Source organism: Chenopodium quinoa, unplaced genomic scaffold (assembly GCF_001683475.1).
Source record: "Chenopodium quinoa cultivar QQ74 unplaced genomic scaffold, ASM168347v1, whole genome shotgun sequence".
In the NCBI taxonomy this organism is placed as follows: Eukaryota; Viridiplantae; Streptophyta; class Magnoliopsida; order Caryophyllales; family Amaranthaceae; genus Chenopodium; species Chenopodium quinoa.
Window position 1 is genome coordinate 178,230 of NW_018744240.1, and position 27,788 is coordinate 206,017.

A 27,788-nucleotide genomic window follows, 5' to 3' on the forward strand; every position below is an offset into this window, starting at 1 on the left:
TCCTAAATTTTAGGAATTGGAATTGGAACCACTGGGTACCGGTTCCGGTTCCGGGTACCCACTTATGTATGTAATTGTTAAAATATAATACAAATTATAATTCTTATTTTAGTTACTATCATTATTAGTGTTTAATACTTATATTTATATATGCATTAAGCTATTTGTATTCATGTTAGGTATTAATAATACTTTTTTTATTGTACAAATTAGATACATTTAACATATTTTTATTATTTAAAGTTTATTTAATTTAGGATATATTGGGTAACCGGGTACCCAACCGGTTCCGGGTCCAAAAAGTTGAGAATTGGAATTGGAATTGGTTATAACCGGGTCCTTAATTTATTACCCGAAATTGGAACCACCGGGTCCAATCTCGGTTCCGAACCTGCCGGTTCCTAACCAGTTCCGGTTCCAATTCCGGGTACCCGGAATTTTTGCTCACCCTAGTCAACACCAAGGAAAACAAAATTCTTCCTCTTACGGTTGCTGATGATGTTTGGTGATATCCCCACTAGTACTAACTTGCAAACTTGTCTCAACAAAGTCAAGTTGGCTTTAAGAGGATTAACATCTTCATTATTGCATAACTTATACTTCAAATATATTTCACATATGCATTTGGATAGGAAACCACAACCAATCATTCAAAAGTTCAAAGCAACTAGAAGTAAAAAAAAAAATATAAAAAAAAAACATATTAGATGTACATAACTAATTGGTACTTTTGATTCATGGATATGCCTCATACAATTATAAGTTTTTAACAATGGATTTCCCAAACAATTTTAATACAAATATCAACTGATCAAATGAATAACATTACATAACTTGGATTTGAAAGCTCAACTTGATTAGTTAAACAAGTTAAGTGAATTTATTGTATGTGAAGCAAATGGTTCAACCCTAAATAGATCCACTTAATTGAAAACACGTTAACCTATAAATTAAACAACTTAAATTTCTCAACCCAACCAATTATATATGTAGTATTTTCAATGTCGATTTTGAGACTAAAGCCTACTTCCCCTTGCCCTCCCCTCATAAAAGGCCAAGTGCCCGCCAAATAAAGTTTAAAATTTATAAATCATCTACTTTTCAATTAGTCTAAGCTAATTATTATCGATCACACCTTCTTCTCTTATTAACAATCCAGTCTGAATTCGCTCTCGTGCCTTTCATCATTGATGACAAAACTCCTCAATCATATAATTTGTTAGAAGATACTTTGTATATCAAGACTTGAAGAGAATATACTATGGAGTACATGACTCAATTGCTTAACCTCTAGATTCCATGCCACTCGTTTCCAAGCTAAAAAAAATGACTTTTTGTTCTCTGCTGTCGATAGCATATTAGAGGATATTGTTTCTTTTAGCTCTTGTTTTTCTTCTATTATATTGTCTCATATCAAGCGTGATGGGAATTTTATCGCCCACCATCTTGTTAGGTTAGTGCCGTTTGGTAATGAACAATATTGGGATTACCTTGTGCTTGATGAGGTCTTCCCGTATGTACTTTTATACACTCTTTCTGTGAATTAATGCACTAACCGTTTTCTTTAGAAATAAGAGATTCTACAAAAGAAAAAAACAAAACAAAGATAATGAAAGCCTTTAAAAAAAAAGAGAGAGTAAACTGAAAAAAAGGGCTAGGGTTTACAAATGACAACAGCCAAAACCGGTGGGAGCATTGTATTTGTTCATCCTCAGCAACCCCGGTTTTAAGAGCGCGCCACCACTCCCTCCTCCACCTCCGCCACCCCTGCACCGTCCATACGCTGCTCAATTCTACTGCAACCGCCGTCAAATAATCCACAATTTTCTCTCTCATAAGATTCAAAGAGAAAAATGACGAAATCATCCAAAAAGAGGCAGAAGTACGGCTCATTATTCGCACCGGAGCATACTGCCGGCGTCGATGAAATTGTCCGCATTAAAATTCACAATATTCTCGAACAGTTTCGTTCTTCTCATGATCAAGGTCCCTTTTATTTTGGCATATTTTATCTATTTTGTTATACCCCATTAATGTTCATTAGTTGCTTGATTATATCTGTTGTATATTATGTTATTTTATATATTATGGTTTTATAAATGGATGCTGAAATGTAGATGTTACTTTGGCGGTGGTTGAAATGGGCTTGTTGTAATTACCGGTTTAATTAGCATGTTCATATTGAAATGTTGTTAGCTAAGAGAAAATGAAATTGAGAACTGAGAAGTATGCTCATTACTCCGTTAGCGGTTCAATAAGCAACTTTTTCGATTTTCATGCTTGATTTTGGTCGTTATGTTGATTAAGAATATATCTGGAGGACTATGTAGGGAAAATGTACAATGTATGTGTGTACAATGAATGATACTATGGTAATTTACAGTGTTTATCGACACATTTTGAGAGACACTGATGTTCAGAATTTGTTTTCGAAAGGAAAAAGTGATGCTTTATTATTACCTCTGCAATACAGGAATTGAATTAGAGGGGGTGCCAGGCTATGGTGACTTTGAAACTTATACATAGGAAAAAGAAAGCTAGCCTGGTTTTTTCTTTCCTTGGAGTTTGTGGGTTATACAATTGTTATTCTGTGTTTGCCCTACTAGATTGTAGGGTTTTGTACTTTTGTTACATCAACGGCCTTTTTCTTATTTGCTCCTTTCCCTTGTTTAAAATCTGAGTGGAAGTACATATGAGTTGATTTGGGACGTGAGGTTTGAAGTTTGAACCTCTGTTATGTCACTCTTGAAAGTAATGTTATCAGTTATTCAAGTGTAATAAACACTTAAACAGCAAACACCACCGCAGCTTTACTTTCACTTCTATTAAGTGCTATATGCTCATGCAAGCCCAATTTCTACAATATCATTCTTTACTTTCTTCATCTAAGTCATCTTTGGCCTATATTGGACGATTTATGATCTGCATAATCCTAAATTTTAGCTTCCTGATATTTATAAACTCCAACTTTCCTCCGATTATCTGCATCTTAAATTATTTCTTAAGGTGTTTTTACACATCCTTTTCACAATACACATCTTCGCTAGAGATATGCTACAGCTTCACACTTTGGTCAATATTCCTGATCCTTTGTTAAATCAGCTCAAGGTATATACAACACTCACTTATGGGGAACTCCTTACCATTTAATTTCACTCATGCCAAGAGTAATCTAGTCAATTGTTGTTCTTCTAGTTAGCATTAAGTTAAGTCATTAACCTCTCTCTAAAACAAGATGCAAAAACACCTCATCTACATACTTGACGTTGACAATTTGAATGTGAAACAAAGAGTTAGAAAAAAATGGGCAAATTTATGAAAGGTGGGTAAGGTAAGAAAGAGGGAGTAATAATTGGGTTTGTGTAAGAAAAAAATGGATAATATTTGGGGTAAAGGGGGGAAGATTATTTAAGGTACTTACTTAGATCAAAAGTAGTAGTGAGTAGAACACAAAAAAACATTAATAATATAATTGGGTTAAAAAAAGGAAAGTGGGTAGGAAAAAAAAAAAAGGTAGTATAACTATCCCTGCCATTACTAACCCCATCTTTTTTCTTTCTCTTTTATCTTTACCTACCAGGCTACCACACTCCACCACTATCACCATGGGGAACAAGGAAGAGGCAGCCAAAACGTACAGATGGAGGGAGACTGAAGGAGTGATAATATAGGAGGGGTAAAGCGGGTAAGGAATAAAATAGGAAGTAAACTTTATTAAGCTACCTAAAATAGAAACGTGTCAACTAAAAAAACTTCCCAAAAAGGATTATGTGTCAACTAATTTGGAGTGGAGGAAGTGAATTTTTTTATGAAGGATTTTGTTAATAGCTTGTGTATTTTACAATTCCTTAAAGAGTTTAAGTTTTGAAATTTAGATGCTACCTTTGATTCACAATAGATGCAATATTTTGATTTTTTTTATTTGTCAAAAGACAAATTTGACCTTTAACTTTTGTATATATATATATATATCAATTATTAAAAAGTCGTAGAGAAATTACTAGTATATTTTGAAAATATACATTGGAACCAATCCAATAATGATTTACTTGTCATTATTAAATTTTTATATATAAGTAAGAAACATAGTAAAAGTTAATTAGTGAATAGTGTAAAAGTCAAAATAATGGATATATTGTGAAACGGAGGTAGTAGTGTCAATTATAAATATTGGCGTTTGTAATTTTGTATTGTCATTAGCATATATGTTATACTAATATTTCTGGATTATTTACAAATAAAATAGTGTTTTAATTGCAAATGTTAATTAATCATGAACATGTCAAATAATTGACTAGATTAGAATAATCCGGACTTGTTTGGACTCTGGACCAAAATTATTCAGATCTGTTTTTTGGCTCACCGAATTGGAAATTTCAGTCTTACTGGTTTTGGTCCGATATTGGACAGGTGCTGAGCTCTAATTATCATTAGTCATTATTGTGAATAATGTTGTGGATCATCATGTACATAATATGATCGCGGATGTTCGCTTTGTTTAACTTCTTTGAGGAGTGACTGTCACTCTGATAGCTTGACTGAACTTGTGGTTTGTAGTCACTAACTCACTACAAAGAAAACTGTAGTTTAGTTTATCTTGCTTTTACCATAAAATCTCCATACGCTTGCTTTTCCCTGTGATATGATATCTTGAGGCATTTGATAGACTAATGATAATTTTTTGTTATCGTTATGCAGTATATACTTTTGAAGCTAACATGACTAACCATGAATGTGCTGTGGTTCATCAAGAGTCCAAAAAAATGGGCATGATTTCAAAAAGTTCTGGGTGAGTTCTTTTTGAACTCTGAACTTGTTAAATCTGAGAGGAAAAATGCTCTTTACTATGAGGATAGTCTGAATGTTTTCTTAAATGCATTGTTTATGGCCACTCCATTCTTCGCACATATGGCTTTTGCCACTGCTCTTTTCTTATATGGGTATGATTCTTCACAGGAAAGGGAAACAACGGCGTGTTGCAGTATTCAAAAGCAAGCCAAAGTTAGAATGCTCAGAGCAAAGGGAAAATCCTGTGATCACATTCTCAGATGAATCTAAAAGGGTTTTGAATGACCTTTTTATTCGTTATCCACCTGGTGAGGATGAAGTTGGAAAAGAATATTCTAATGGGCCCACTGATAATAACAATAATCCTAGGTCACGGGGTAAAAGAGAGAATATATTCTGTAAGCCTTTAATGACCAAGGATGAAATAGAAAAGCAGGTGGAGCTGCTCACGAGCAAGATACAGCAAAAACATCACTTGCAAGAGGTTCTTACATCTTGAAACTGGAGTTCTTACTTTTTGTTTTTTAGACTCATGAAATAATATTGATTCTTCACAGGTTTGAACTCTTTGTGGGTTGCATAAAAGTGATTTTATTGTTTTGTTGATTGATGAATGCAGATATCTAAGAAAAGGTCTAAGCTTCCTATTGCAACTTTCCAGGATGTTATTACGTCAACAATCTTAACTCATCAGGTTTGTTGCTGTACAAAAGGCAAATTAATACGTGAATGTGGTACATATTTGCATAATATACCAATACTAGGTAGCGGATTGCATACGTCTACCCAACCTCGTACTGGGGAATTTAGTAACATTTACAGTCTATTACATGTTCTTTTTAGCGTGATTATAAATTTTAAAGACATCCCATATTGTCCCCCTTTTTTTATCTGATAAAATAGACATTCAATAAAGTACGGAGTAGTTTAGGGAAACTTTGTTACCTTTTGGGAAGATTCTTGGCAGGAGAAGTTTCTTCTGAATTTTCTTTTTCATTCAATTAATTGCTCTATAGTTCTCTATTCATCATGCTTCTATTTACATTGGGTGTAGATTGTGTGTCCAACTCAAATGGTAGAAGGAATTTTCATGTGTGGTAGTTGGGGAAACTCACCTGTCACCAGGCTACCCTGAGTCTATTTTCTTGATGGAGCTCCAAGATGAAAGATTTTGTTGGCTGATATATGAGGCTTATTCAGTTGTCATTCTTTCAATTTCCAATCACAAAAGACTCATACTTTCAGCCTTTTGTTATGGATCAGGTTGCACGCAATTTTAATTAAACGAATTCACACTAATTTAAGGCAAAAGCTTGAGCATAAATTGGAGATAATTCAAATTACAGATTTTAGGAAGATAAAGTATAGCTTTAGGCTTTAAGTCTCATGGTAGCTTGAGGCTACTGATCTCACAACAGTCACAAGAGTTCACACTCAATTTCTGGATACCTTACAAAATGTGCTCTCCTTCTTTATTATTACAACTCTTACTCAATGCATGCTACTAATTAATAACGGTTGTCTTCTACTTTTAAACAAGGAAAGTCAGAAGATCAATTCTTCTTCTTTGCTTTCCATTCTTCCCTTCTCTGCTTTCCATTCTTCCCTTCTCTGCTTTCCATTTTCGGCTTTCTCTTCACAAGGCATTCTTAAGCCTTTTGTCTGCTTCTTTCTCAAGATCTGTGACCAATGTGTCTTGCTGCTTTTGGTTCCCTATTTCGAGGATTCCACCTTTGGACCTGTTTCGTTGCCTTTCTCTGCTGACTCTCTTCCTAGTGTAGACCCGAATCTGTTGTGCTTGACCCGGATCCATCACACCTTTCCTTTGTTCCACTTGTTCTTTGAAGGCTGATATTCCAAGTGGGTGATTGGCCTTGAATTCTGATAGTAATGATGCAGGCAGCTAGTTTTACAGAATCTCATGCCTCTTGGAACCTATATATTCAGTGGCCTTCTCCGACGGTCTCCTTATTGGGTTCCTTGTGTTTTTCTACTGGTGATAGCTGACATGGGTAATCATCTGTTCTTGGCTTCTCACGATGTGGTTTGGCGAACAACCTTTGGCAGAGACTTTTTCTTATTTATTCATATATTTGGGGTGGTCCACTTTATTTTGGCATATCATTTGTAGGTCCGTGATATGAGGTTTGAAAGGCATATGTTGTAGCTGTTTTGGTTGTGGTGTGATGTTAGAATATTACAGTAAGTTATAGTTCTTAGTCATCTTTTTAGCTGAGCAAAGAAACATGTTGAGGTAAAATTGATTACAACGGTAGCTAATTATTAGTCTGATCTTTATTTGAGAAATTCATTTTCATATCATTGTAATGAGAATGGCTTCCTATATGCTAAAATCTATTTCTTTTGGGAGGGTGTGAGACTGAGCATCAAAGTTTCCTTTTGAATATCTGATAAGACAAAAGTGTAGTTAGTTAGTGTTTGTGGTTTTTAATTATGTAATCTGTTCTTGTGGTGAAAATTAAATTTGAACTTGTAAAAGTAATCTCTAGGCTTAACACTTTGTATTCTCGAGTCATGGGTGCCATGAGTATGTTGTGTAATTTTGGTTGCAGAAAGCTGATCATTTTTACTTATTAGCAGTCATGTTTGCAGTCATGTTGCTGATCACTGGCTTTATCTCTGGGAATATGTTCTGGCATGACTGCTTTAATTTATATTCTATTACTTCCTCTGTTCTTTTTTACTTGACCTGTTTCTTTTATCACGCTTGCCAATGCAAAACTTTAACGATCAATAACTTTAATTCTTCTTAAGTAAAAATTATAAAAGTTATATATTATAATAGTACTTATTGAGACGAATTTATAAATACCCTATATGAATATGTTTTTCCTTACATTATTATTCACAAAAGACGGTCAAAGGGGAGGTAGTGAGTAGTGTAAAAGTCAAAGCGGGTCAAGTAAAAAAGAACGGAGGAAGTATAGTTTTATTATTTTTACTTTTTCAGCTATGCCAGTTCTTGGTTTATCATTAAAATGTCTAGCTTCCAGCTTGCAAATTGATTGGAAGTCTTACTAATGTCAATTTCTTAGAGCAGGTTGTGCTCATATCTGGAGAGACTGGTTGTGGGAAGACTACACAGGTAGCTAATTTTGCTTATTCTCACTGTAATTGTCTAAATTCAGTTATGTCCTCTACATTACTAGGTTGATGTCTGCACAAATTGACACTTAGAGCTCACTTGATTTAAGTCTATGTCGAATCTGTTATTACTTATGTTACTTGGACTCAGCTAGTAGTGTTTGACATGGCTATGTGCCTATGTTTCAGACACAGGCACACAGCCTGTTGATGAATGTTATGCATGATTTTTGTATAAAATAAAATGTCTTAACATTTTGCTATGGGTACTTAATATCCACCTATGTCTGAGTGTTGTGTATTTGCTATGGGTACTTAATATCCACCCATGTCTGAGTGTTGAGTATTTGCTATGGGTACTTGTGGTGAAATGAAGAGTTGGAGTAGAGTAACGCAAGTTATTGTTGATCTACAAATTTCATATTTGTGCTGTAGAGATTTTGTTATTGTGTATCAAATGCTTGAGAGGAAATGAGGAATACGTGCTTTTCCTTTTTCTAATTTGTAACTTAACTCTAGGCTTGTTTTCCTTTTCTTTATTACTATTACTTCCCTTGGCTAATATGTGATGTGTATAGATGGGATTTTAGTTCAGTGATTTTGTCCTTGATCAACAGATCAACTAACTCTACTTTTTAGGGAAGCTAATTAATTTATAAGATATGATAGATGCTTTAGGTATATGTAAATATAGCTGATCTTTGCAGAATGCATGGAAATATAGAAGCTTTATAGGAAGAAGTGCATAATGCACCCAAAAAGAGAAGATTGATCGTCTCGACTACTCTTGAGACACAAACCACTAGTTTAATTTTACATTCTACATGGTAGCCCTTAGTGTTTTGCTACCAAACTAACCATGGTAAAAAAAGGGATTATCAAATCCAGGTAGCAAAAACTATTTCTTAATGTAATGAATGCAATTGAAAATTTACACTATATCTAGTAGGTTTTTCAGATATATTTGTGTACATCTTTCAACCCTACCTAAGATAACTTTGAATACAATTGAAATTATCCTTAAAGGTTTTACAATGACCCACTTTTATGACAATCTTTGCCAGTATATTGATTGATTAGAAAATTTAGGATTTAGAAATTTAGAATGTAGTTTGAACATAGTACCCTAAAAACTTACCTTATCACATAATTCAATGAGAAAGTAATCAGTTTCTCCACTAGAGGACAATGCTATTATAGTTTTAAAAAGTGGATGCCAACTATTTCGGTTTTATTCTCTTTTTGACAAACTTGTTTTTATTCACAATATTTACATCTTAACACCACTCAATGTCTCCAATCATTAATAAGAATGATTACAAAAAGTTTATATTTGAAATATATACACTGAGACGAATCTAATAAGATTTCACATGTGACATGACTATATTATTTCTCAAGTATAAAATACAAAAGGAAGTCAAAATAAATTATGTGAATAGTTACGAAAGGGTCCAAAGTCAAAACGTCTCAAATAATGTGAAACAGAGGAAGTACTTTATACGGAGTAATACCTTTTTCTTACACCCACACACCTTTTTTCACATCTCTTTTTTTGTATCCACCTTTTTCTCATATCCATTCACTTATTTTAAATTTTATTAGCCTACACAATGGAGGCGAACTACTCAAGTCTTATTTAGTCAAATTGCATTATCTCCATCATTCAATACTCCATCCGTTACGTAATAATCGTAGCACTTTTTTTAACGCCCGTTTCATAATAATTGCAAACAATTTCTTATTTGGCAAGGACCCACTAACAATTAAATATGTCCTCACTAACTATACTTTATATTACGAAGTATAAAATTCCCCCTTTGGTCCTTATTCTCTACTTTATAAATATTCTAAAACGTTGTGCAATGCCTAGTGTTGCGATTATTATGAAACGCAGGGAATATTAATATACTTATAGTTATCATGGATCTATCACTCATGTGTTAAAAGGTTATTATATTACTCATTACATTAATTTTAGGCATTTTTAGGTAGACCTTGTAGTTCTCTCCCTTTTTTAATTTGTAATAAATTAAGTCCCAATAAGGCTAGAAGACTAGGGATGAAAGCTACTATTTTTAAAATGTTAGCAATGTTTCTCTGGATGGACAGGAAAATACTTTTGAAATGCAAGCACTGTTTAGCAGCTGAATAGTGGATCAGCTGGATAAGTACTTGGTGGACCTTTCAATCTTATCTATCGTATAGTGTGAAGAATTTGAATTAGGACTGTGAAGCTAATATGGGGATGTCATGGGCTTAGAAGTTGTTATTGGGGTTCCAGATCTATCTTGCATCTTTAAAATATAAATTATGGTGACGAATGTATTGACTGGTTGTGTTTCAGACAATACTTGCATTAACTGATGTGCTGTGTCTGCTTCCTGATGTTATGCTAAAACTTGATACAACATTGATCCTCTTTCTCAAGCTGATATTTGGTGGTTATGGCATCTGTTTCTATACCTCAGGTTCCTCAATATCTTTTAGATTCCATGTGGGCTAGGGGTGAGGCTTGTAAAATAATCTGTACACAACCACGACGTATTTCGGCTATGTCAGGTCAGATTACCCTTTTATTTTTGTATTTTTTTTTTCTTTGGTTGATTGACAAAGCTTTGGCTGATAATATCTTTTTAGCACATTTTGACTTATGATTTCCTTGCTTGCTATCACGCATATTTTTGTTAGTTGCGGACAGAATTTCTCATGAAAGAGGAGAAAATATTGGAGAAAGTGTTGGATACAAGGTAAAATCTTAGAAGCTGTGCTATACATACTCTCTCTCTCTCTCTCTCTCTCTCTCTTTCTATCTATCTATCTATATATATATTATATATATATATATATATATATATATATATATATATTCATCAAGGAAAAAAAGGTTATATTGACCTTTATTCCATTTATCTAAGGTTCACTTGTAAAGAGAAAAGTTTGATATGTGCCTCGCATAATGTACCTTTTAGTGAAAAAAGAAATGAAATTTAGTTAAGAAATAATATGTTGTAGTTACAATTGCAATATCATGAATATTAGTTTTGTTGCCATCTTATGTTCTAATCTATTATTACAGCGTTCCTACGCAAGTCACATAGAAATATAGAATCCCTCTCACGCACTCGCAATTTGTCATGAGAGAATCCAAGTTAATCTTTTTGATTGACAAATTTTGTCAATCTAGTGGCAATATTGTAAATAAGTGCACTTTGTTTCTACTCGTTGTCTTTTCCTTTTTGTTTTTGATGAGGCTAAAAGTTAAAGAGGGACATGGTAGAGGAAGGGGTTGGGCTGGACATTGTTTTGGCAAATGTTTGAAAGTTGAAATTGCAGAACCCATGTGATTTTAAACAACTCTCTCTCCCTCACTATATTTCCCCTTTGAATATTCTTTTGCAATTATTCATCTATATTCTTTACATGTGTATAAAGTAGGAAATTGGTTAATTATTTGTATTATAATGATCGTTTTATTTAGCATAATAAGGATTGTATGATAAATATTCAATTAGTGAACCGATTGAATACCAATGATGAATTATGTTTCCAGATGCTGCACCTAACATAATGAATCGTTTTATTATATTCATTTTCGTGCTTAGTTTTTCATTTAAAATGTTCATTACCTTATAATGGCATTATGTTGTATGTTCATGCTAGTTTACTACTTATGTTTGCTCATTTCTATCCTTGTTAGTTTCTCTACTTGTGCATTCTCATTTAACTGTTACGGGAAACCTCAGCCCTGGGATTGTGTTGTTGAATGGTTTCATAAATTTTTTGAATGCAATACCATTAATGTATGGAGGAACACATTTCCGAAAATCTGTATGTAGCAATTTATGTGAAACTTCCATATTAAAAAGTTTAGCAATTGATATAGAACAGACGAAGTATATGTTATGAAACTTAGAGTGGCTTCTTTATCACTATGTTAGAGATTGTCATTTTGGTGTCATGTCATAGTTGATGGTGGAAAGGATTCATGTCAACCTTTTTCTTTGAAGTAGTGTGCAGCCTTTTGTTATCTGTATGTATGCAGTGTGTAATGTTCTTCATCAGTTTTCTTTTAGATGCAACACTTTGACTTTTACACTATTCATATACTCCACTTTGACTAGATTTGTTGATTTATACTTTATTAATATCATTTTTTTTTATAATTCTTAAATATTTAGTAATAAAAAGTATTAATGATTGAAATAACACATTGACAAGCGTGTAATGAGAATATTGCATTTAAAATAAAACAGAGGAAGTATAATTTTGTCAAACAGTGAAGTGACTTTGCCTGATAACAGATTTTGTGCTAGTTTAATGGGGATTAATTATCATTTTATTGTAGCAGGAATCAATATACTGTTTGATTGAGTGCGGAACACATTCTTAGTTGGAAAATTTGGCTTTGATGGGGACGTTAGATCTATTATGATGACTATATCGTTTGAAAATTCTGTAATAAGAATTTGCTTCTGCATATAACTTACTCATTTATCTGCATTGGTAGATAAGAATGGATACCAAAGGTGGAAGAAATTCATCTATTGTATTTTGCACAAACGGAATCATGCTGAGGGTGCTTGTTGCTGGTGGCTCTAATGGATCCCAACCAGGAGCTGTAGATCTTTCTCAGATCTCCCACATTATTGTGGTAACATTTTCTTTTTCTTTTCCATTCAGGCAAACTTTGAAGTATTTCCTTGACTTGTTTTAATTTCATGGGTTTTCCATCGTGTAGGTCGTAAATGTAAATGTTATGCTGATAGCTAAGTTATTTGTCTTGTGTTGGTCCCCAGTCATATAATGTTATAAGCAGTGCTAAAAAATATGCAGTTGAGTTGTGACTAAGGCATTGAGGTGTGCTCAAAGGATGGCTGCCTTGAGGCACTTTAACACAAGGGCCATAACCCTGATTCTGTACTAAAGTAATTCTAAATGACAATATAGTTAAAGCACTGTTTTATTTCTATTTCTTTAGTCCGACTTCTGCTTCTGGAGGCACTGTTAATTAAGTCAGCAAATGGCCCTTAGCTCCATTCTTTCTTCAACATTTTGTTTGAAATTTACCTGTTTGTGTATGGTGAGTGTTGAAATGTAGTTTCTACAAATGCTGATGTGGAAATAGGTGGTTTAACAATTGATTCGTATTCGTTTCTGGTTCCTAAACAGAATTAAAACTATGTGAAAACAACTCAGAATAAACCCAGCTGAAGAGTATATAATCCATTTATTTCTAAGTTCTACCAAAGGTGTTTTTTAATCCATCTACCTTTCCTCTCTCCGTCTTTCTATTGGTCTCCCTCAAATTTTCACTTTGCCTTGATGATTTATTAAACAAATACTCTCAATCTCATGAAGATGCTAATAGAAATAACTTTGCAAAATATCATTAGTTTGGCCCATTGAACCTCATTTCATTTATGAGACTACTAAACTAGGGAGACTTATATTCGTTGTCCCAATTAAGGATTGAACTTATTGATGCTAAACTACTAAATTATGCTTAATTAAAAAGCAAACAAGCAATATAAGAGCCAAAGCCTAGGGCAAGGGCTAAACCACTAGGGCTGGGGATAATATTAGGGGAAGTCCACGGTAGAACCTAACTACTCTTTCAAGCTGGATGGGAAAAGTTATATTATAAACTATAACTCTTATGATCAAGAACACAATTCAAGCAATTAAATCAATATGCATGAGGACAAAAACTAAATCCCTTGACTAGAAAAATGGGGACTAAACTTGCTTTCAGAAAGTGTTAACTGAACTGATTATCTTCCTTGCTACTAAAGTTCTGGTTAATTCATGATGAGTTTAGTTTTGGAGTATAGATACTCTTCCAGCTATGTCCTTCACTATCAATGGATGAAAGGATTCTCCGACTTTATTAAGCTTGATACTAGTGTGCACTTTTGAGTAGTTTTACTGCTGTGTTCACCTGTATTTGATTTCTCTGTTGCTCTTATCTGGTTAGATATAAGACTGTAGAAATACAGGATATCTAATCATGTGTAATTGTACCTGATATATTAAAGAATCATGCAACTGCTTAAGTGCGCTAGTTTTGATGTTAGCTAATCAACTCTTAGTATTTACTTATATGTTTTCAGCTGATGATCTTTTTCAGCATTTCAGTTTGGCTACTAAATCTGATTTTCCCCATTTAATATATTTTCCTTGTCTTGCTGCTTGTTTTCACACACAGGATGAGATTCATGAAAGGGATCGATACTCTGACTTTATGCTTGCGATCCTCAGGTATTCTGCAATTTCAATCTTCAACCTTTTTTTTTTTTGGTTGTGGAGAAGTTGTTCTAGTTCTATCATAACTCACAACTGGAGGTAAATAACCAGTGTGTGCATCCATATCCCACGCCCCCACGGCCCCTCATCCTTTTCCTCTCTATCTAAAAACAATTCAAGTTAGGGGATAATTATTTTTTTTATTATTATTTTTTTGAAGGATTTAAGTTAGGGAGTTTGTTAACCATTGGTTTAATTGCACCGTTTTTCTTTGTACATCATAATTTGGTTGATCAATCTGCCTATGTTTGCCCTTGCATGCAGAGACTTGCTTCCAACCTATCCACATCTACGCATGGTGAGTACTTTTTAGATGATGTATCTAGTCTATATTAATCTCTCTCTTTCCTTTTTTTTTTTAATTTTTATTTCTATGTTCATATACTTTATCTGAAACTTTCAGGTACTTATGAGTGCTACACTTGATGCTGAAAGGTTTTCTCATTATTTTGGAGGCTGTCCAGTTATCCGTGTGCCCGGATTCACTCATCCTGTATGAGTTTGTTTATATATATTTCTACTGTTTCTATGTTATTTTTTCTTTCACTAATGCTGTACTATTGCTGCTTCTTTGCTTCTAAATGCCCTTTTTTACCCCTTGTCACCCTGTGTATCCTTCTTTCAGGTCAAAACTTTTTACTTGGAGGAAATTCTGTCCATATTGAGAACTCCAGACAAGAACCATCTTCTTAACTCTAGTTTGTCTAGTCAAGTGAATGAAGAGGGCAGCTTGAGTGAGCAATCTCGTTTGGCACTAGATGAGGCGATTGAGATGAGTAGTTCAAATGAAGAATTTGATACTCTCCTAGAATTGATTTCTTCAGATGGAACATCCAAAGTTCTGAATTACCAGCATTATTTAACTGGAGTGTCCCCGTTAATGGTATTTGCTGGTAAGGGAAGAGTTGGTGATCTTTGTACACTTCTTTCCTTAGGTGCAGATTGCCATCTGCAGGCCCGTGATGGGAGCACTGCTTTAGATTGGGCTAAGCGTGAAGATCAATCTGAAGCTGTAGAAATCATAATGAAACACATGGTTGATAGCTCTTCAAGCTCAGTGGAAGAACAGCAGTTGCTTGAAAAATACATGTCAACTACTAATCCTGATTTTATTGATGTTGTCTTAATTGAGAAGTTGTTGAGGAAGATATGCATGGAGTCAGAGGATGGAGCTATTCTTGTTTTTCTTCCAGGATGGGAAGATATAAATAGGACTCGGGAGACTTTATTGGCTAATCCATTTTTCAAGGACCCCCATAAGTTTGCAATTTTCTCTCTTCACTCTATGGTTCCATCAGCTGAGCAAAAGAAAGTTTTTAATCGGCCACCTGTAGGTTGTCGTAAAATTATCCTTTCGACTAATATAGCCGAGACTGCCATCACCATTGATGATGTTGTCTACGTCCTTGATAGTGGTCGAATGAAGGAGAAAAGTTATGATCCATATATTAATGTGTCAACCCTGCAATCTTCTTGGACTTCAAAGGCAAGTGCAAAACAACGAGAGGGGCGTGCAGGCCGTTGCCAGCCTGGCGTCTGTTATCATCTCTATTCAAAACTACGAGCAGTCTCCTTTCTGGATTTCCAGGTGCCTGAAATAAGGAGAATGCCAATAGAGGAACTATGTTTGCAGGTACATCTTTCTTTGGATAATGTGTATGATTTTTAAGAGACTCTTTTGAATTATATGGAGTCCTAGCTTGCTGATAAGAGAGCAGTTAAGCTGTTAAAGTATTCAAGTTTGCGTTTTTTAATATGTGTGTGTGTGGGGGGGGGGGGGAGGAGGGGGGTGTGGGGGTTGTTAACTTGTGTTACCTACTATATTTTGTTTACTTTCGACTGTTAATTCTAGACATTTTAGCATTTTGGTCACATTATGTATTATTGTAAAAGTAGTAGAGTGAACCCTATCATGTGATATTTGTAACAGGTCAAGTTGCTTGATCCGAATTGCAAAGTAGAGGATTTTTTGAAGAAAACACTAGATCCTCCAGTATCTGAGACAATAAAAAATGCTATTACTGTTCTACAAGAAATTGGCGCGTTGTCAAATGATGAGGGATTGACAGAATTAGGAAGGAAACTGGGTTCGTTGCCTGTGCATCCATTAACCAGCAAGATGCTATTCTTTGCGATATTGTTGAATTGCCTGGATCCTGCCTTGACGCTTGCTTGTGCAGCTGATTATAGAGACCCCTTCACTTTACCTATGTTACCCAATGAAAAGAAAAGAGCAGTTGCAGCAAAAGCAGAGCTTGCGTCATTGTATGGAGGAAATAGTGATCAATTGGCGATTGTTGCAGCATTTGACTGCTGGAGGAATGCGAGGAAAATGGGTCAAGAATCACGGTTTTGTTCTGAATATTTTGTGTCCTCGAGCATTATGCATATGCTGTCTGGTATGCGTAATCAACTTGCAAATGAGTTAACCAGGGCTGGGTGTATACCAGATGACATATCAAGCTGTAGTATGAATGCCAGGGAGCCGGGCATAATTCGTGCAGTTATTGTGGCTGGCATGTACCCAATGGTGGGAAGGTTGCATCCACCTGTTAGGAGGGGTAAAAGGCTGACTGTGGAGACTGCTAATAGTGGTTATGATAGAGTTCTATTACACCCACAATCAATGAACTCAAAGTTATATATGAAGAATACTGATGAGCTACCTCTACTCGTATATGATGAGGTAACTAGAGTAGATGGGTCTTTGCACACAAGGAACACTACTATTATCAGTCCAATTCCTTTATTATTACTTGCAACTGAAATTGTTGTGGCACCTGCAAGGGACACTGGTGATGATGATAGTGGAAGTGATGCTGCTGGTGATGAAGATAGTGATGAAGGTGAGATGGAATGCCTTGAAAAGAAAAATGAAAAACCAGAAGACAAGGTCATGTCATCACCTGAAAATGCTGTTACATTAATTGTTGATCGCTGGCTGCCCTTCGTATCAACAGCCCTTGAAGTTGCTCAGATTTACTGTTTGAGAGAGCGGTTGTCTGCGGCTATCCTTTTCAAAGTAAGTTGTATTACTTTTCGATTGCATCCTCATTTATATCTTGTGAAATTTTATTGACCACCTCACATATGCTTCAGGTAACATATCCAAAAAAGGTTCTTCCGCCAGCTCTGGGAACATCCATTTATGCAGTTGCTTGTATTCTTGCATATGATGGGATGACGGGAGTTTCAATCCTCAAGGAATCTGTGGACACTTTGACTTCAATGGTACATAATACTGGAATTGGTAATTCATCTGCAGAGCAGAATAAGGCAAATCCTGCTGCAAAAAGTTTCCTCATATCTCTATTCAGCTATAGTACTAAATACCATGAATCTTCATCTCAGCCTGTGCAAGTGCAAGCAAAGAAACACTCATCAAAACGACGACGTGGCAATAAGTCCGGCCAAGGAGGGCCGTAAGGATGATGTTATACAATTTCTGTGGGGTAATGTTGTAATACTATTACCGCTCCTGAAGCGGGTTTTGAGGAGCTGTCGGTCTGTGGCAGAATTGATGAATATCTTCTGCCTGTTTTGGTGTAGTGGCTATTGTGCTGCATTTGTTGAGCCTTATCTTATGCCTGATTGGAAGCTAGGTTTTCGAGCTCACCTTTGAAGCTAGGTTTTCGAGCTCACCTTTGAAGCTAGGTTTTCGAGCTGACCTTTGAATTTACCTTGGGATCTGCGCAGCCCCCTATACTAGGTTTTCATACACCAAACATTCTGTAAATAGTAAGTTGTAGTACTGCAGTGACCCCGAATATCTTGTTATTTTTCCCGATGTAAAGTATTGACTTACCACAAATTAATGCGAAGGAGCTATTACATTTTTGAGTTTATGCAATGGCAATTAGTCTCCGTATTTTTTTAGCCTTCTGATTATGTTGTCAGTACTTGTATTAACAATATCAACTTTATTTCACAGAATGGATTTCTTAGTTCATGTACAATCTAATTCCTACATATTTTTTAATTACATTATTTACAAAATGTTGTTCATTAATAGCTATGATTTGCTTTTAGTAAGAGATTATAAAAATTTGAATTAGAAAAACAAAAATTAAGATGAATTTAATCAATTTTTACATGACTATATTTTTTCTAACGTATAAAACATGAAAGATTGTCAAAAAAAAAAAAAGTGTGAATAGTAAAACGTCCAAATGGTGATATATAAAATGCTGTAATTTGGGGATGCCTTATAGATTTTATCTATAGATTATAGGATGCATTTGTTAAAATCAAAAGATGTGGAAACTGCAATTCATTTATACAATACTTGAATACTTGATTTGATGATTTCATTGCCGTATCAAATACGGATTAGAATATATTCCACTTTGGTATCCTGAGGTTTGACATAATTTTTCTTCATTACCCGGCCCTACGCTAACGGATTTTCAATTTCGATGATTGACGAACATTCCATGGTGAAAAAAGCTTACATAAACCACCGAACACAGATTATTTTATGTTAAAGTTTAACCCTAAAATCCAAAATAATTATTCATACAATAATTAAGCAAATCATTATTATAATTATTTAATACGAAGTATATGTTATATATGCAAGTCAAAATTGAACAAATTGTAAAATCCTAATGGGGTAACATTAAAGATAGTTCAATTGATATTGTAATAAATTAGATACACTCAAACACTCAGATTCTTAAGAAGCCAATAAGCCACAATCTTTATTAATTGACTATACTAAACTCGATAAATACAACCAACAAACGTACCTAATAAAACTAATACTCCGTACTAACAATTTAGCTATAGGTTAAACTAGGTTAGAACCCATGCGATGCGCGGTTTATATAAAATCTATTTTTTTAATTTGTACATTTTTTAAAAAATGGATAAATATAAATAAGAATTATGAACCTTGTACAGATATATCTGTACTTTTAAAATTTTATTTTCATCAAAATTATGATAAAATTTTATTTTCATCAAAATTATGATATAATACCTGTACAATATCGCGTGATACATATTTCAATGTCGCGTGATACATATTTCAATGTAGGAATCTATTTATTAGTGTGCTACTTAAAATTATTTCATTTTTTAAGGATAAATTGATAGGTTGTAGTTGTAATGTAGAAGCTTCTAATATTCAAATTTCAAAATTATTAAATGTGATAACTCCACAAAAAAAAAAAAAAAAAGAAAGATGACATCATCCTTGCATTTAGGCGAGAAATTTTTATTATGAGAGTAACATGTGGACAGTGATGACGTCAGCAACGTTTTGTATTAGTAATAGTTAATTGATTAGTAAATATCAATAAACTATATTACCTCCATTGCTAAATGTTCGACTCACTTACTACTCATGTGGTCAAAATAAAATAAGTTTGATGACCACAATTTATGATTTATACAGTAGAAATAAATTAACATGTGAGATCTTTTAGATTCACCTTATTACAAATTTTCCAAACATTAAATTTTTATAACTTTACTCATACATAGCCAAAGATATACTCCCTCCGATTTTTTTTAATTGCAACTTTGGTGTGTATTGCGGTTCACGAGGCAAAAGTTAAGGGGTATATAGTAGTGGGGTTAATTAAAGGTGATTAAAGTGTGTAGAGAGAGAAAGTTTGGCCCACCACTTGGTAAAATAGTGGTAAAGTAGTGGGTAAAATACTTTAAAGTAGTGTGTAGAGAGAGAAAGTTTTGTCCACCACTTGGTAAAGTAGTGGGTAAAATACTTTAAAGTAGTGTGTAGAGAGAGAAAGTTTGGCCCACACTTGGTAAAGTAGTGGTAAAGTAGTAATTTTCAAGGTTTTTGTTTACCCAAAATAAAAATAAAATAGAAAGTTGCATTTAATTTTGATCGGACTAAAATAGCAAAAGTTGCAATTAAATAAAATCGGAGGGAGTATATTCACGGTCAAAGATGATTATTGGGAACCGTGCAAATGCAAAGTGAGTTGAACTTTCGAGAACAAAAAGAGTATAACAAATATAATAGAGAATTAGTAAAATTAAGTTTTACTTAGAAAAAATTATTTTAATTCACCAAATATAATTTCAATATAGCAAAAATAAAGTAAAGAGAGAATAGGGCCTAAGTACCCGTTTTACAAAAATTATTGCATCCATTTCTTTTCTATGTTAACTTTTTTGTAACCATCTTCCTGTGTTACTTTGCATTGTTTACATTTGTCAATTTACATTTGACAATTAATATCTCTAACTATTACGTACAAAATGAATATTTGATATTATTTTTGGAAGAAATTTTGGTATTTTTAAAAAAAGCGTTCAGTTCATTGTCACAAATCAAACAAGATTGGTTTTCCATTGACTATGATGAGTCATTTTATACTCCCTCAATCCCTTCATTTCACAATAATATTTTCATTCGAAATCTTGTGAGTATAAAAAATGAGAGGGAAACTTTATAACTTTTCTATGTACAAGAAAAACATAGTCATGCATTTTAGGTGTATTTTAATTCGTACCAATGAGTACATCATTTATATCCAATTTTTATTTTTTTGTTAATGTAAAATTAAAGATATTTACATCGATAAATATAAATTGAAAAATAATTGTGAAACGAGGGAAGTACTTTATCTCTCTTTCTTGTTTATCATATCATCTACTCCCAAACTAATATTGTTATCGTTACTTTTGTTTATATATTTATTTATGATTTAATTTCACATATTTTTTCAACTATTATATGTTAGTATTCATTCATTAGTGGTTACATTCGAACCATACATGCATGTATGTGTTGTTATAAAGGTTAGTAAACAATTTTGGATTTTATGTATCAGTATATGTTATATTAAATGTATACTCTGACTAAAATTTAAATAAGTGAAACATTTTTTTTACTTTTATCATTATTCATTTAATTACTTTGACTAGTAGTTGTGATTTTATAAATAAGAATTTAACATAAGTCTTGCAATAGCTTGTTAGAATGGTCTCAATAAGTAATTTATTAATATTCAATTGTAATAATTTTTACTTATTGATAATTAATGATATTATCATTTAAAGTTTTGCATTGACATATGTGCACAAGAAAAACGTTTCATTTATTAAAATACAGAGAGAGTATATTAATACGAAGGTACATGAGACAAATGTACGGTAATAATCATATATAAACAAGAAAAAAACTAATTATAAGTTATATATACATCCTACGTTTTTTTTTAGTTAACGTGTTTTGAGTTTAACACTAAATTAGAAAAAGACTAATATTCGTTAATCACATTTCAAACACAAAATTAAGCAAAATTATAGAAGAATATCATCAAAACTTTTAAGCGTGGGGTCATTAAATGAGAAAATGACTACGTAATATTTCTCAATCTTGTTTTTCTTCTGTACGATATTCATAAAAGAACACATATGTCATATCTACAGATTTACTCATTAATATTTCTCACCCTTGAGATAAGTATTAGCTTATGAATTAAAAAATAAAAATAATAAAATATAAGAAAGAAAAAACGGACAGGGAATATGGGAGTTGGGAGTCTTGGGACATAGAGGGAATTATATGAGAACAATCTAATTTAATTTTGACCCAATTATCAACAGCAACCCATATATAATCAACTTCTTTCAACTTCAAAGATCTATAAATTCATGAGTTGAATAATATATATATATATATATATATATATATATATATATATATATATATATATATATATATATATATATATATAAAAGTACATAGAAAAGTCAGAGTCGGATCGGATAAGTCGAATTTTAAGTAAACTCCAACTCCCACCCTCCTCTGACTCGGAGTCGGATTTTTTAAATGAAGTTGGATTCGAATTATTATTTTTCGGATTCGGATTCGGTTCGGGTTTTTTTTCTTCGGATTGGATCAGAATAGGGGCGGATTCGGCCTAGATTGTCATCCCTACCAACAGTGTTACAAATCATTAATACAAATGAATTGTTACAGGAAGCAAATAAGCCACCAATTACTATACATTAGGTAGGATTTCCTAAAAAAATATATGCCTTCAATTACTATACAATATATATTTCTTTTACTTGCCTTAAAAATATATATGCCTTCAATTACTATACAATGTAGTGAACAATTTCCTAAAAAAGAATGCACATATAACCCGTCAATACTGTACAAAACATCATAAACAAACTATGTTGGGTAGACATGAATGAGAGAACCTAAACAAGATGGTGCTGTAGCAGCCACTCCTGAATTGCAGATCGCAGAGCACGGTTAGGAGTAAGATTATGGTTATCGAGTCTTAAATTAGTCATTGGTGAAGTATTACGACCACTCTCAAACCACCCTCTAACAGCATCTGCTTCATATGTAAATCCATCAGCAGCAAAATGTGGATCCCGCATTATATCCTACATGTTCAAGTTAAGATCAGTCAAAGTAAGATGTATGATACCTGACAAATGTGTCAAAGCAAGTTGGATAAAATTTAAAGGGTAGACTTAAGCTGCAGATATTTCTTGAAGCTACGAAAATTACAAACCTGAAAAATGGGACAAATGAAATAGGATGGTATTTGGTCTCCACTGACAGGCTGCATAGGACTAGAAAAGCTCTCAGTTGAAGTTATCACTGGTTTAAGCACTCTCCAAATCTCCGAACCAAGGTTTGGATGGTCTTTTGCTTTTATGTCACAGCTTTTCAAAGCCATATGAGCAAGTTGTTGTGCTCGTACAACCGGCCAGTCACCAGCAGCAGGATCTAAAATACTATGGAGATAATCATTCTCCAGAGCATGTTGAACCTCTTTCACTATATTCAGGGCAGGTCTTCCAGTTAATAAGCGCAGCAATATAATTCCGAAACAATATACATCAGATTTAAGGGAAAGAAGTCCATCATCTAGAGACTCAGGGTCTATGTAAGAAGTTCCCATCAATTCATCAGTTGTGAGAGTCTGCTTGTTGTTAGAGATAATATGGCAGAAACTGAACCCACTGAGCTTGCAGCTGAAATTGGCATCAAGAAGTATATTTTTTGGTTTTAAATCACTGTGTATAATGCTGCAAGGTTGAATTGAATGCAGGAAGTCAAGGACTGAGCACAATTCAATGGCTATCCGAATTCTTGTTTGCCATGGTAACGGCGGAGTGCTGTCTTTGCAATTCAGTCGGTCTTCAAGATTTCCATTGGGAAGATACTGATAGATGAGAGCCAAGGAGTCATGGCATGCACCAATGAGACTCACCAGGTTTGGATGGCGCAACTTGCTTAATACATCAACCTACAAGCAAAGTACAAATTATGCAAACGAGATAAGCAACAGTTCATAAGTAATTTACTAATATTACTATGCTTGTGATCTATTCGCTACATACATGATACATGCAATAATAGTTTCATTCAATCAAAGTAGTTTCTCCAAAAATTCTTTAATAGTCCGAACTCTCCAAAAAAAAATGATTTTACTGTTAATGATCATCAGAACAAAATATCTTTCGTTAAAAATGCACAATTACAAATAAATAGTTAAATTTCTCACCTCATGTTTGAACTCTGCATTACCCTGCACGCTATCAGGTTTAAGTATCTTTATCGCGACTTCAGTGTTATGCAGGCAACCTTTGTATACAATGCCATTGTCTCCTTCATGAATTATCAATGATGGATCAAAGAACATAGTAGCTTCTCTGATATCTAACTGGGAGGATTCACAGGAAAACATAGGAACATTTGAACTAGATGGCTCCTGAGAAACTTGTTCCTCCAACACTTGAACTACTTCAGCAGAATCATCATCCGCAGATAGGTATACATCAAGAGTATCATCATAATCCATTAGCACTTTATCACATAACTTCTTTTTCTTCTGCAAAATTTCCGCGAAGAACATTTTCTCTTCTTCTTCTTCCTCATCCTCAATTTCAAGTGATAAGAACTCACCATCTGCTGCTGCTTGGTAAAGCACCTTTAAACCTTTATGTATCTTGAGCTGTAGATCGTTTATTTTCCCCTTCATCTTATTTAGCTTTTCATCAGAAGCTTTCAACTGCATACATGTAAGTCGATAAATAAAAATAAAAATAAAAATTCTTCAATGCAGTGAAAGAAAGAAAAAAAGAAAAAAAAAAATCTACTTAGTCTTCACCAAACTGCTTTACAAACAAAGTAAGCTGTTTGATTGACATATTATGTGAATGTGATAGGGTCATTTTCATGCTCAATGCCTCTAAAATAAAGGGAATTTCTTCAAGGATGACACCCACAAATTCAGACAAATCATAATGACATAATCTTGGCTGTTGTTAGTGTCTCTGACTGTATAAAATACTAGCTTTGAGAGAATCTACTGAGTTTTCAATTTTGATCTCCCATGATAAACTAAAACAAAACAGAACTTGGTAGAATCTCTGGTATTCAAACCAACAAAATAGTTATTCATTGTTTCAATGGAATAGAATATGTTTGAAACTTACCTTGTGAATTGCCTTCATGGCCTCGCTCTCAGCTTTCTGCCGTCTCTCCGAATCTTCACAAGCTTCTTCTTGTCTTACTTTTTCAGCTTGTGCTAAGGGTTGCTGAAGTTGATCATATGAATCATTGTCTATGATATTTTGCTGCTGAAAAGCAAAGATTCAGGAGGTTTAATAGAATTTCAAGCAGAAATAAATACGTAATACTTAAGTTAATTTAGGATTATTGTTGAAAAATCCTTAAGAAAGATCAACTTTTAACTTTCCACACAAAATATTTGAATCCTTTATCCCTTTACCCACTAAAATTTTAAGTCCTCGGCCGTTGATGACTATCTTTAGTAATAGAAACAGGGGCTAAATGCCTACCAGTACAGTAGCAGGTGACGAATCATGTACATGTTTTGAGACAACGGTGATGATTCAGCTGATGGTAAATCGATATATTGTTCTAAATAACTCAGTCTGTTCAACTGATTTTCTTCCAGATGCTGATTCAGTTGCCTCATGGCTTCCCTGTATCCACGTGTTGAAATCAGTATCTTGCAATCACTAATATTGATCTCATTAAGAAGAGGAAAAGGCATGTTGTTGCTCTAAACTTTGTTAATCATGTCACATATATCCCTAATTCTGACAGGTTCAAATAATGTGACAACTGATTGCAGTTCGAGAGAATACAATGTTAGGCTTATTTTTTATATACACAAACAAACTATCCTAAACCTTTCTGCAAAATTCTCAATACTCACCTTGTACAGTAATTATGACACCATACAAACAAAACAATTGAAAAGATTTAAAGCTAGTACACACAAAATCATCAATTTCAAGTAACACTGAATCTGTAAGACTATGAACACATTGTAAATTTATTTTCCAAGTTGTAAAATATACCTCGTATATATTAGACGACTTTTGTATACAAACCAGATGTGACAGAAATCAGGAGCCTTATTAAGGACTTCATTAGACTTTTCTGAGGTGGGTTTTGGTTTTATCCTGCAATATCACGGCAACAAAACATGACATTTTAGTCTATAGATTGAGTTGCGTTTGTGTAAAAATATGTTTAACATAATATTTGTCTTTTCTCGATATAATGCCTCGAATTTGGCCAATAATATCATAAGTTGTTATAATATAATCCATTCCTGTAAATTATAGATATCAAAACAGAGTACAAAATGTGGAAGTGCTTAGCAAAATTTGTGTCAGAACCTCAAAAATCTGCTGTTGGCTCCTGCACCCATAACCAGTTTCTGTATCCCTAATTGAGATATGAGTTCCAAAATCCCATCAGTTACAGACTCCTTCTCAATAACTATTTTTTCAGCCGGAACCTGCCAAAAGGATAACAGAAATCTCATACTTGTATTATTTAGCTCATTCTTTATTCTAGTGTTATACATCTACGAGACTACGACTGTTCAACTTCTACCAGGTGCTGTTATGATCAGAGAGATAAACTTGGGTATACAAAGATCATACCTTCTTAAGCGCAAACATATTAAGAGAATCATCCAACATTTCTTTGACCTTTAGTCTTTCCAACTCTTGATTGACCTCCACTTCTCTGACTGTCTTTAAAGGAGATCGAAAACCGTATCCTACATTCAGATTGGATCATCAAGAAAAATGAAAATCCAAGCAAATAATTGAAAAAAAGAAACACCAAATCGAAAAGTTGGAAATTACAAATGAATGATTTGATAATTACTTGTTTGTTGGCGAGTCTTTTGGGTAGGCACATGAACATGAAAAACGCAAATGGTCTCCCCATTCCAAAACTTTAAAGCCCAGTTTAGAACTGATTTTCTATCCTCACCCTCTTCTTTCCCAACTGCCACATATAGCTTGTTTTGATTATCCATAATTAGAAGACAAGAAATTAGTAAAATTCAACTGAAACAAACTTAATAGATGAGCAATTAAGTTGCCAAAGTCATAGAATTTAATTATAGTATTAAAATATCAGTTGAGATTATTACAACGAATACTAGTACTACTTCAACAATAAACTGGACTACATTGATCTAGTCTAATGCATTTAGTGGATAGTGACTCCGTTGACAGAAGCAGTCATCAAATCTCATGTAAAAATGACAAATGTAATTTATATTACAGAGATATGATGCATATAGATTATAGACTGGACTATATGGACTAACTCACTAACCAGCCGCCATCACTACACCCAAAAACACAATCACCAGCTGCATACTCTACTTCATATGTGAAACGGTGAAATTAATATATGGATCCGGCACTAATAACTACGGTAAGCAAGTTAATACATGAAACCCGAATTGTGAAAGAAACTTGAAAAATAAAATTCTCGTTTTCTTCACTTGATTTCTAACGACCTGAAATTGTTTTATGGATCAAAATTGGTTTTACAAACTAAATCTGATCATATTAATTTATGAGCTATTAGATTCTTCCATATACCCAATCCAAGTTCAGGGAGATTATTATTATGAGCAAACTGAATTTATTTTTTTTCACAAAGTTGAACAAGTCATCATACACATGATTGCTACACCCTGCAAGCAAAGATATGCCTTTGATTGCTACACAATATAATGATAAAAAAAAACATCTCTACTTAAGAACCCTCAAATCACATCCATGATGTACATAATTCAAACAATGCCTGTTTTTAGTAAAGGAGAAATGGCAAGCTAAGGTAGGTCCGATGAATAACTGTTGGTGCTGCTGAAGCCAATCCTGAATTGCAGATCGTAGAGCTCGGTTAGGAATAAGTTTTTCGTCATCAAGTTTAAGATTAGTCATTGCAATTGCAAAAATCGCCAACAAAGTACAGAATTAAAGGGAACAAATTTAATTTTACTTAAGAATCATTTCGGCAGGAAAATGAACATGAATTACACAAAAAGTCTCCTTTCTTGGTAGAATTAAAAATTACGACCCAGAACACAAATTCTTGGTAGAATTTAATTGAAAAACGGACTTCAAAGAAGATGAAATTGCCAAATCAAAGCAACAAAAATTAGGGTTATAAAATGGTGTTCAATTGGAAAAACGTAAATTGAGATAAATTACCTGAGAATTTGATCAAGTCTGTAAGAATTTAGTCGATATTGACTGAATTGAGTCAATTGACCGGTCAAGCTCAAGAAGGT

General features: G+C 33.7%; 2 protein-coding genes across 4 annotated transcripts; one reads left to right on the forward strand and one right to left on the reverse strand.

Annotated features, from left to right (window-relative positions):
• The first annotated feature begins 1,437 nt into the window (after positions 1 to 1,437).
• Positions 1,438 to 18,132, forward strand: LOC110694639 (DExH-box ATP-dependent RNA helicase DExH6-like). 3 transcript variants are annotated; one of them, XM_021871800.1, is made up of 15 exons: positions 1,902 to 1,986; positions 3,581 to 3,685; positions 4,699 to 4,789; positions 4,957 to 5,272; positions 5,408 to 5,482; positions 7,850 to 7,894; positions 10,365 to 10,455; positions 10,585 to 10,643; positions 12,404 to 12,547; positions 14,102 to 14,154; positions 14,464 to 14,497; positions 14,603 to 14,692; positions 14,825 to 15,832; positions 16,130 to 17,221; positions 17,299 to 18,132. In XM_021871800.1, exons 3-15 carry the CDS (start codon positions 4,719 to 4,721, stop codon positions 17,623 to 17,625), a joined length of 3,405 nt encoding a protein of 1,134 aa, XP_021727492.1. In that variant the 5' UTR covers positions 1,902 to 1,986; positions 3,581 to 3,685; positions 4,699 to 4,718; the 3' UTR covers positions 17,626 to 18,132. The 3 variants fall into 3 exon arrangements, with proteins under 3 accessions (XP_021727493.1, XP_021727491.1, XP_021727492.1); XM_021871801.1 differs by lacking the exons at positions 3,581 to 3,685; positions 17,299 to 18,132 and having other exon boundaries at positions 1,438 to 1,986; positions 16,130 to 16,885; positions 16,987 to 17,130; XM_021871799.1 differs by lacking the exon at positions 3,581 to 3,685 and having other exon boundaries at positions 1,443 to 1,986.
• A 4,009-nt stretch (positions 18,133 to 22,141) lies between these two features.
• LOC110694766 (U-box domain-containing protein 33-like) lies at positions 22,142 to 27,433 on the reverse strand. The gene is made up of 10 exons (XM_021871937.1): positions 26,363 to 27,433; positions 26,134 to 26,252; positions 25,864 to 25,985; positions 25,540 to 25,644; positions 25,018 to 25,158; positions 24,905 to 24,935; positions 24,646 to 24,789; positions 23,712 to 24,218; positions 22,713 to 23,453; positions 22,142 to 22,581 (listed from the first exon to the last, which is right to left on the reverse strand). The coding sequence occupies exons 1-10, from the start codon at positions 26,514 to 26,516 to the stop codon at positions 22,390 to 22,392; spliced, it is 2,256 nt and encodes a 751-aa protein (XP_021727629.1). The 5' UTR covers positions 26,517 to 27,433; the 3' UTR covers positions 22,142 to 22,389.
• Between the last annotated feature and the right edge of the window lie 355 nt (positions 27,434 to 27,788).

What these genes read in the sequence shown, in the direction of transcription:
- LOC110694766 (XM_021871937.1), bottom strand. Translation starts at nt 26,516, where the DNA reads ATGGATAATCAAAACAAGCTATATGTGGCAGTTGGGAAAGAAGAGGGT. An exon ending in GCCAACAGCAGATTTTTGAG is followed by an intron (nt 25,645 to 25,863) that starts GTTCTGACACAA and finishes GTGATATTGCAG; the next exon opens with GATAAAACCAAAACCCACCT. An exon ending in TCATTTGTCCCATTTTTCAG is followed by an intron (nt 22,582 to 22,712) that starts GTTTGTAATTTT and finishes TTGAACATGTAG; the next exon opens with GATATAATGCGGGATCCACA.
- LOC110694639 (XM_021871799.1), top strand. Translation starts at nt 1,854, where the DNA reads ATGACGAAATCATCCAAAAAGAGGCAGAAGTACGGCTCATTATTCGCA. An exon ending in GAGAAAGTGTTGGATACAAG is followed by an intron (nt 10,644 to 12,403) that starts GTAAAATCTTAG and finishes CTGCATTGGTAG; the next exon opens with ATAAGAATGGATACCAAAGG. An exon ending in AGATCTCCCACATTATTGTG is followed by an intron (nt 12,548 to 14,101) that starts GTAACATTTTCT and finishes TTTCACACACAG; the next exon opens with GATGAGATTCATGAAAGGGA.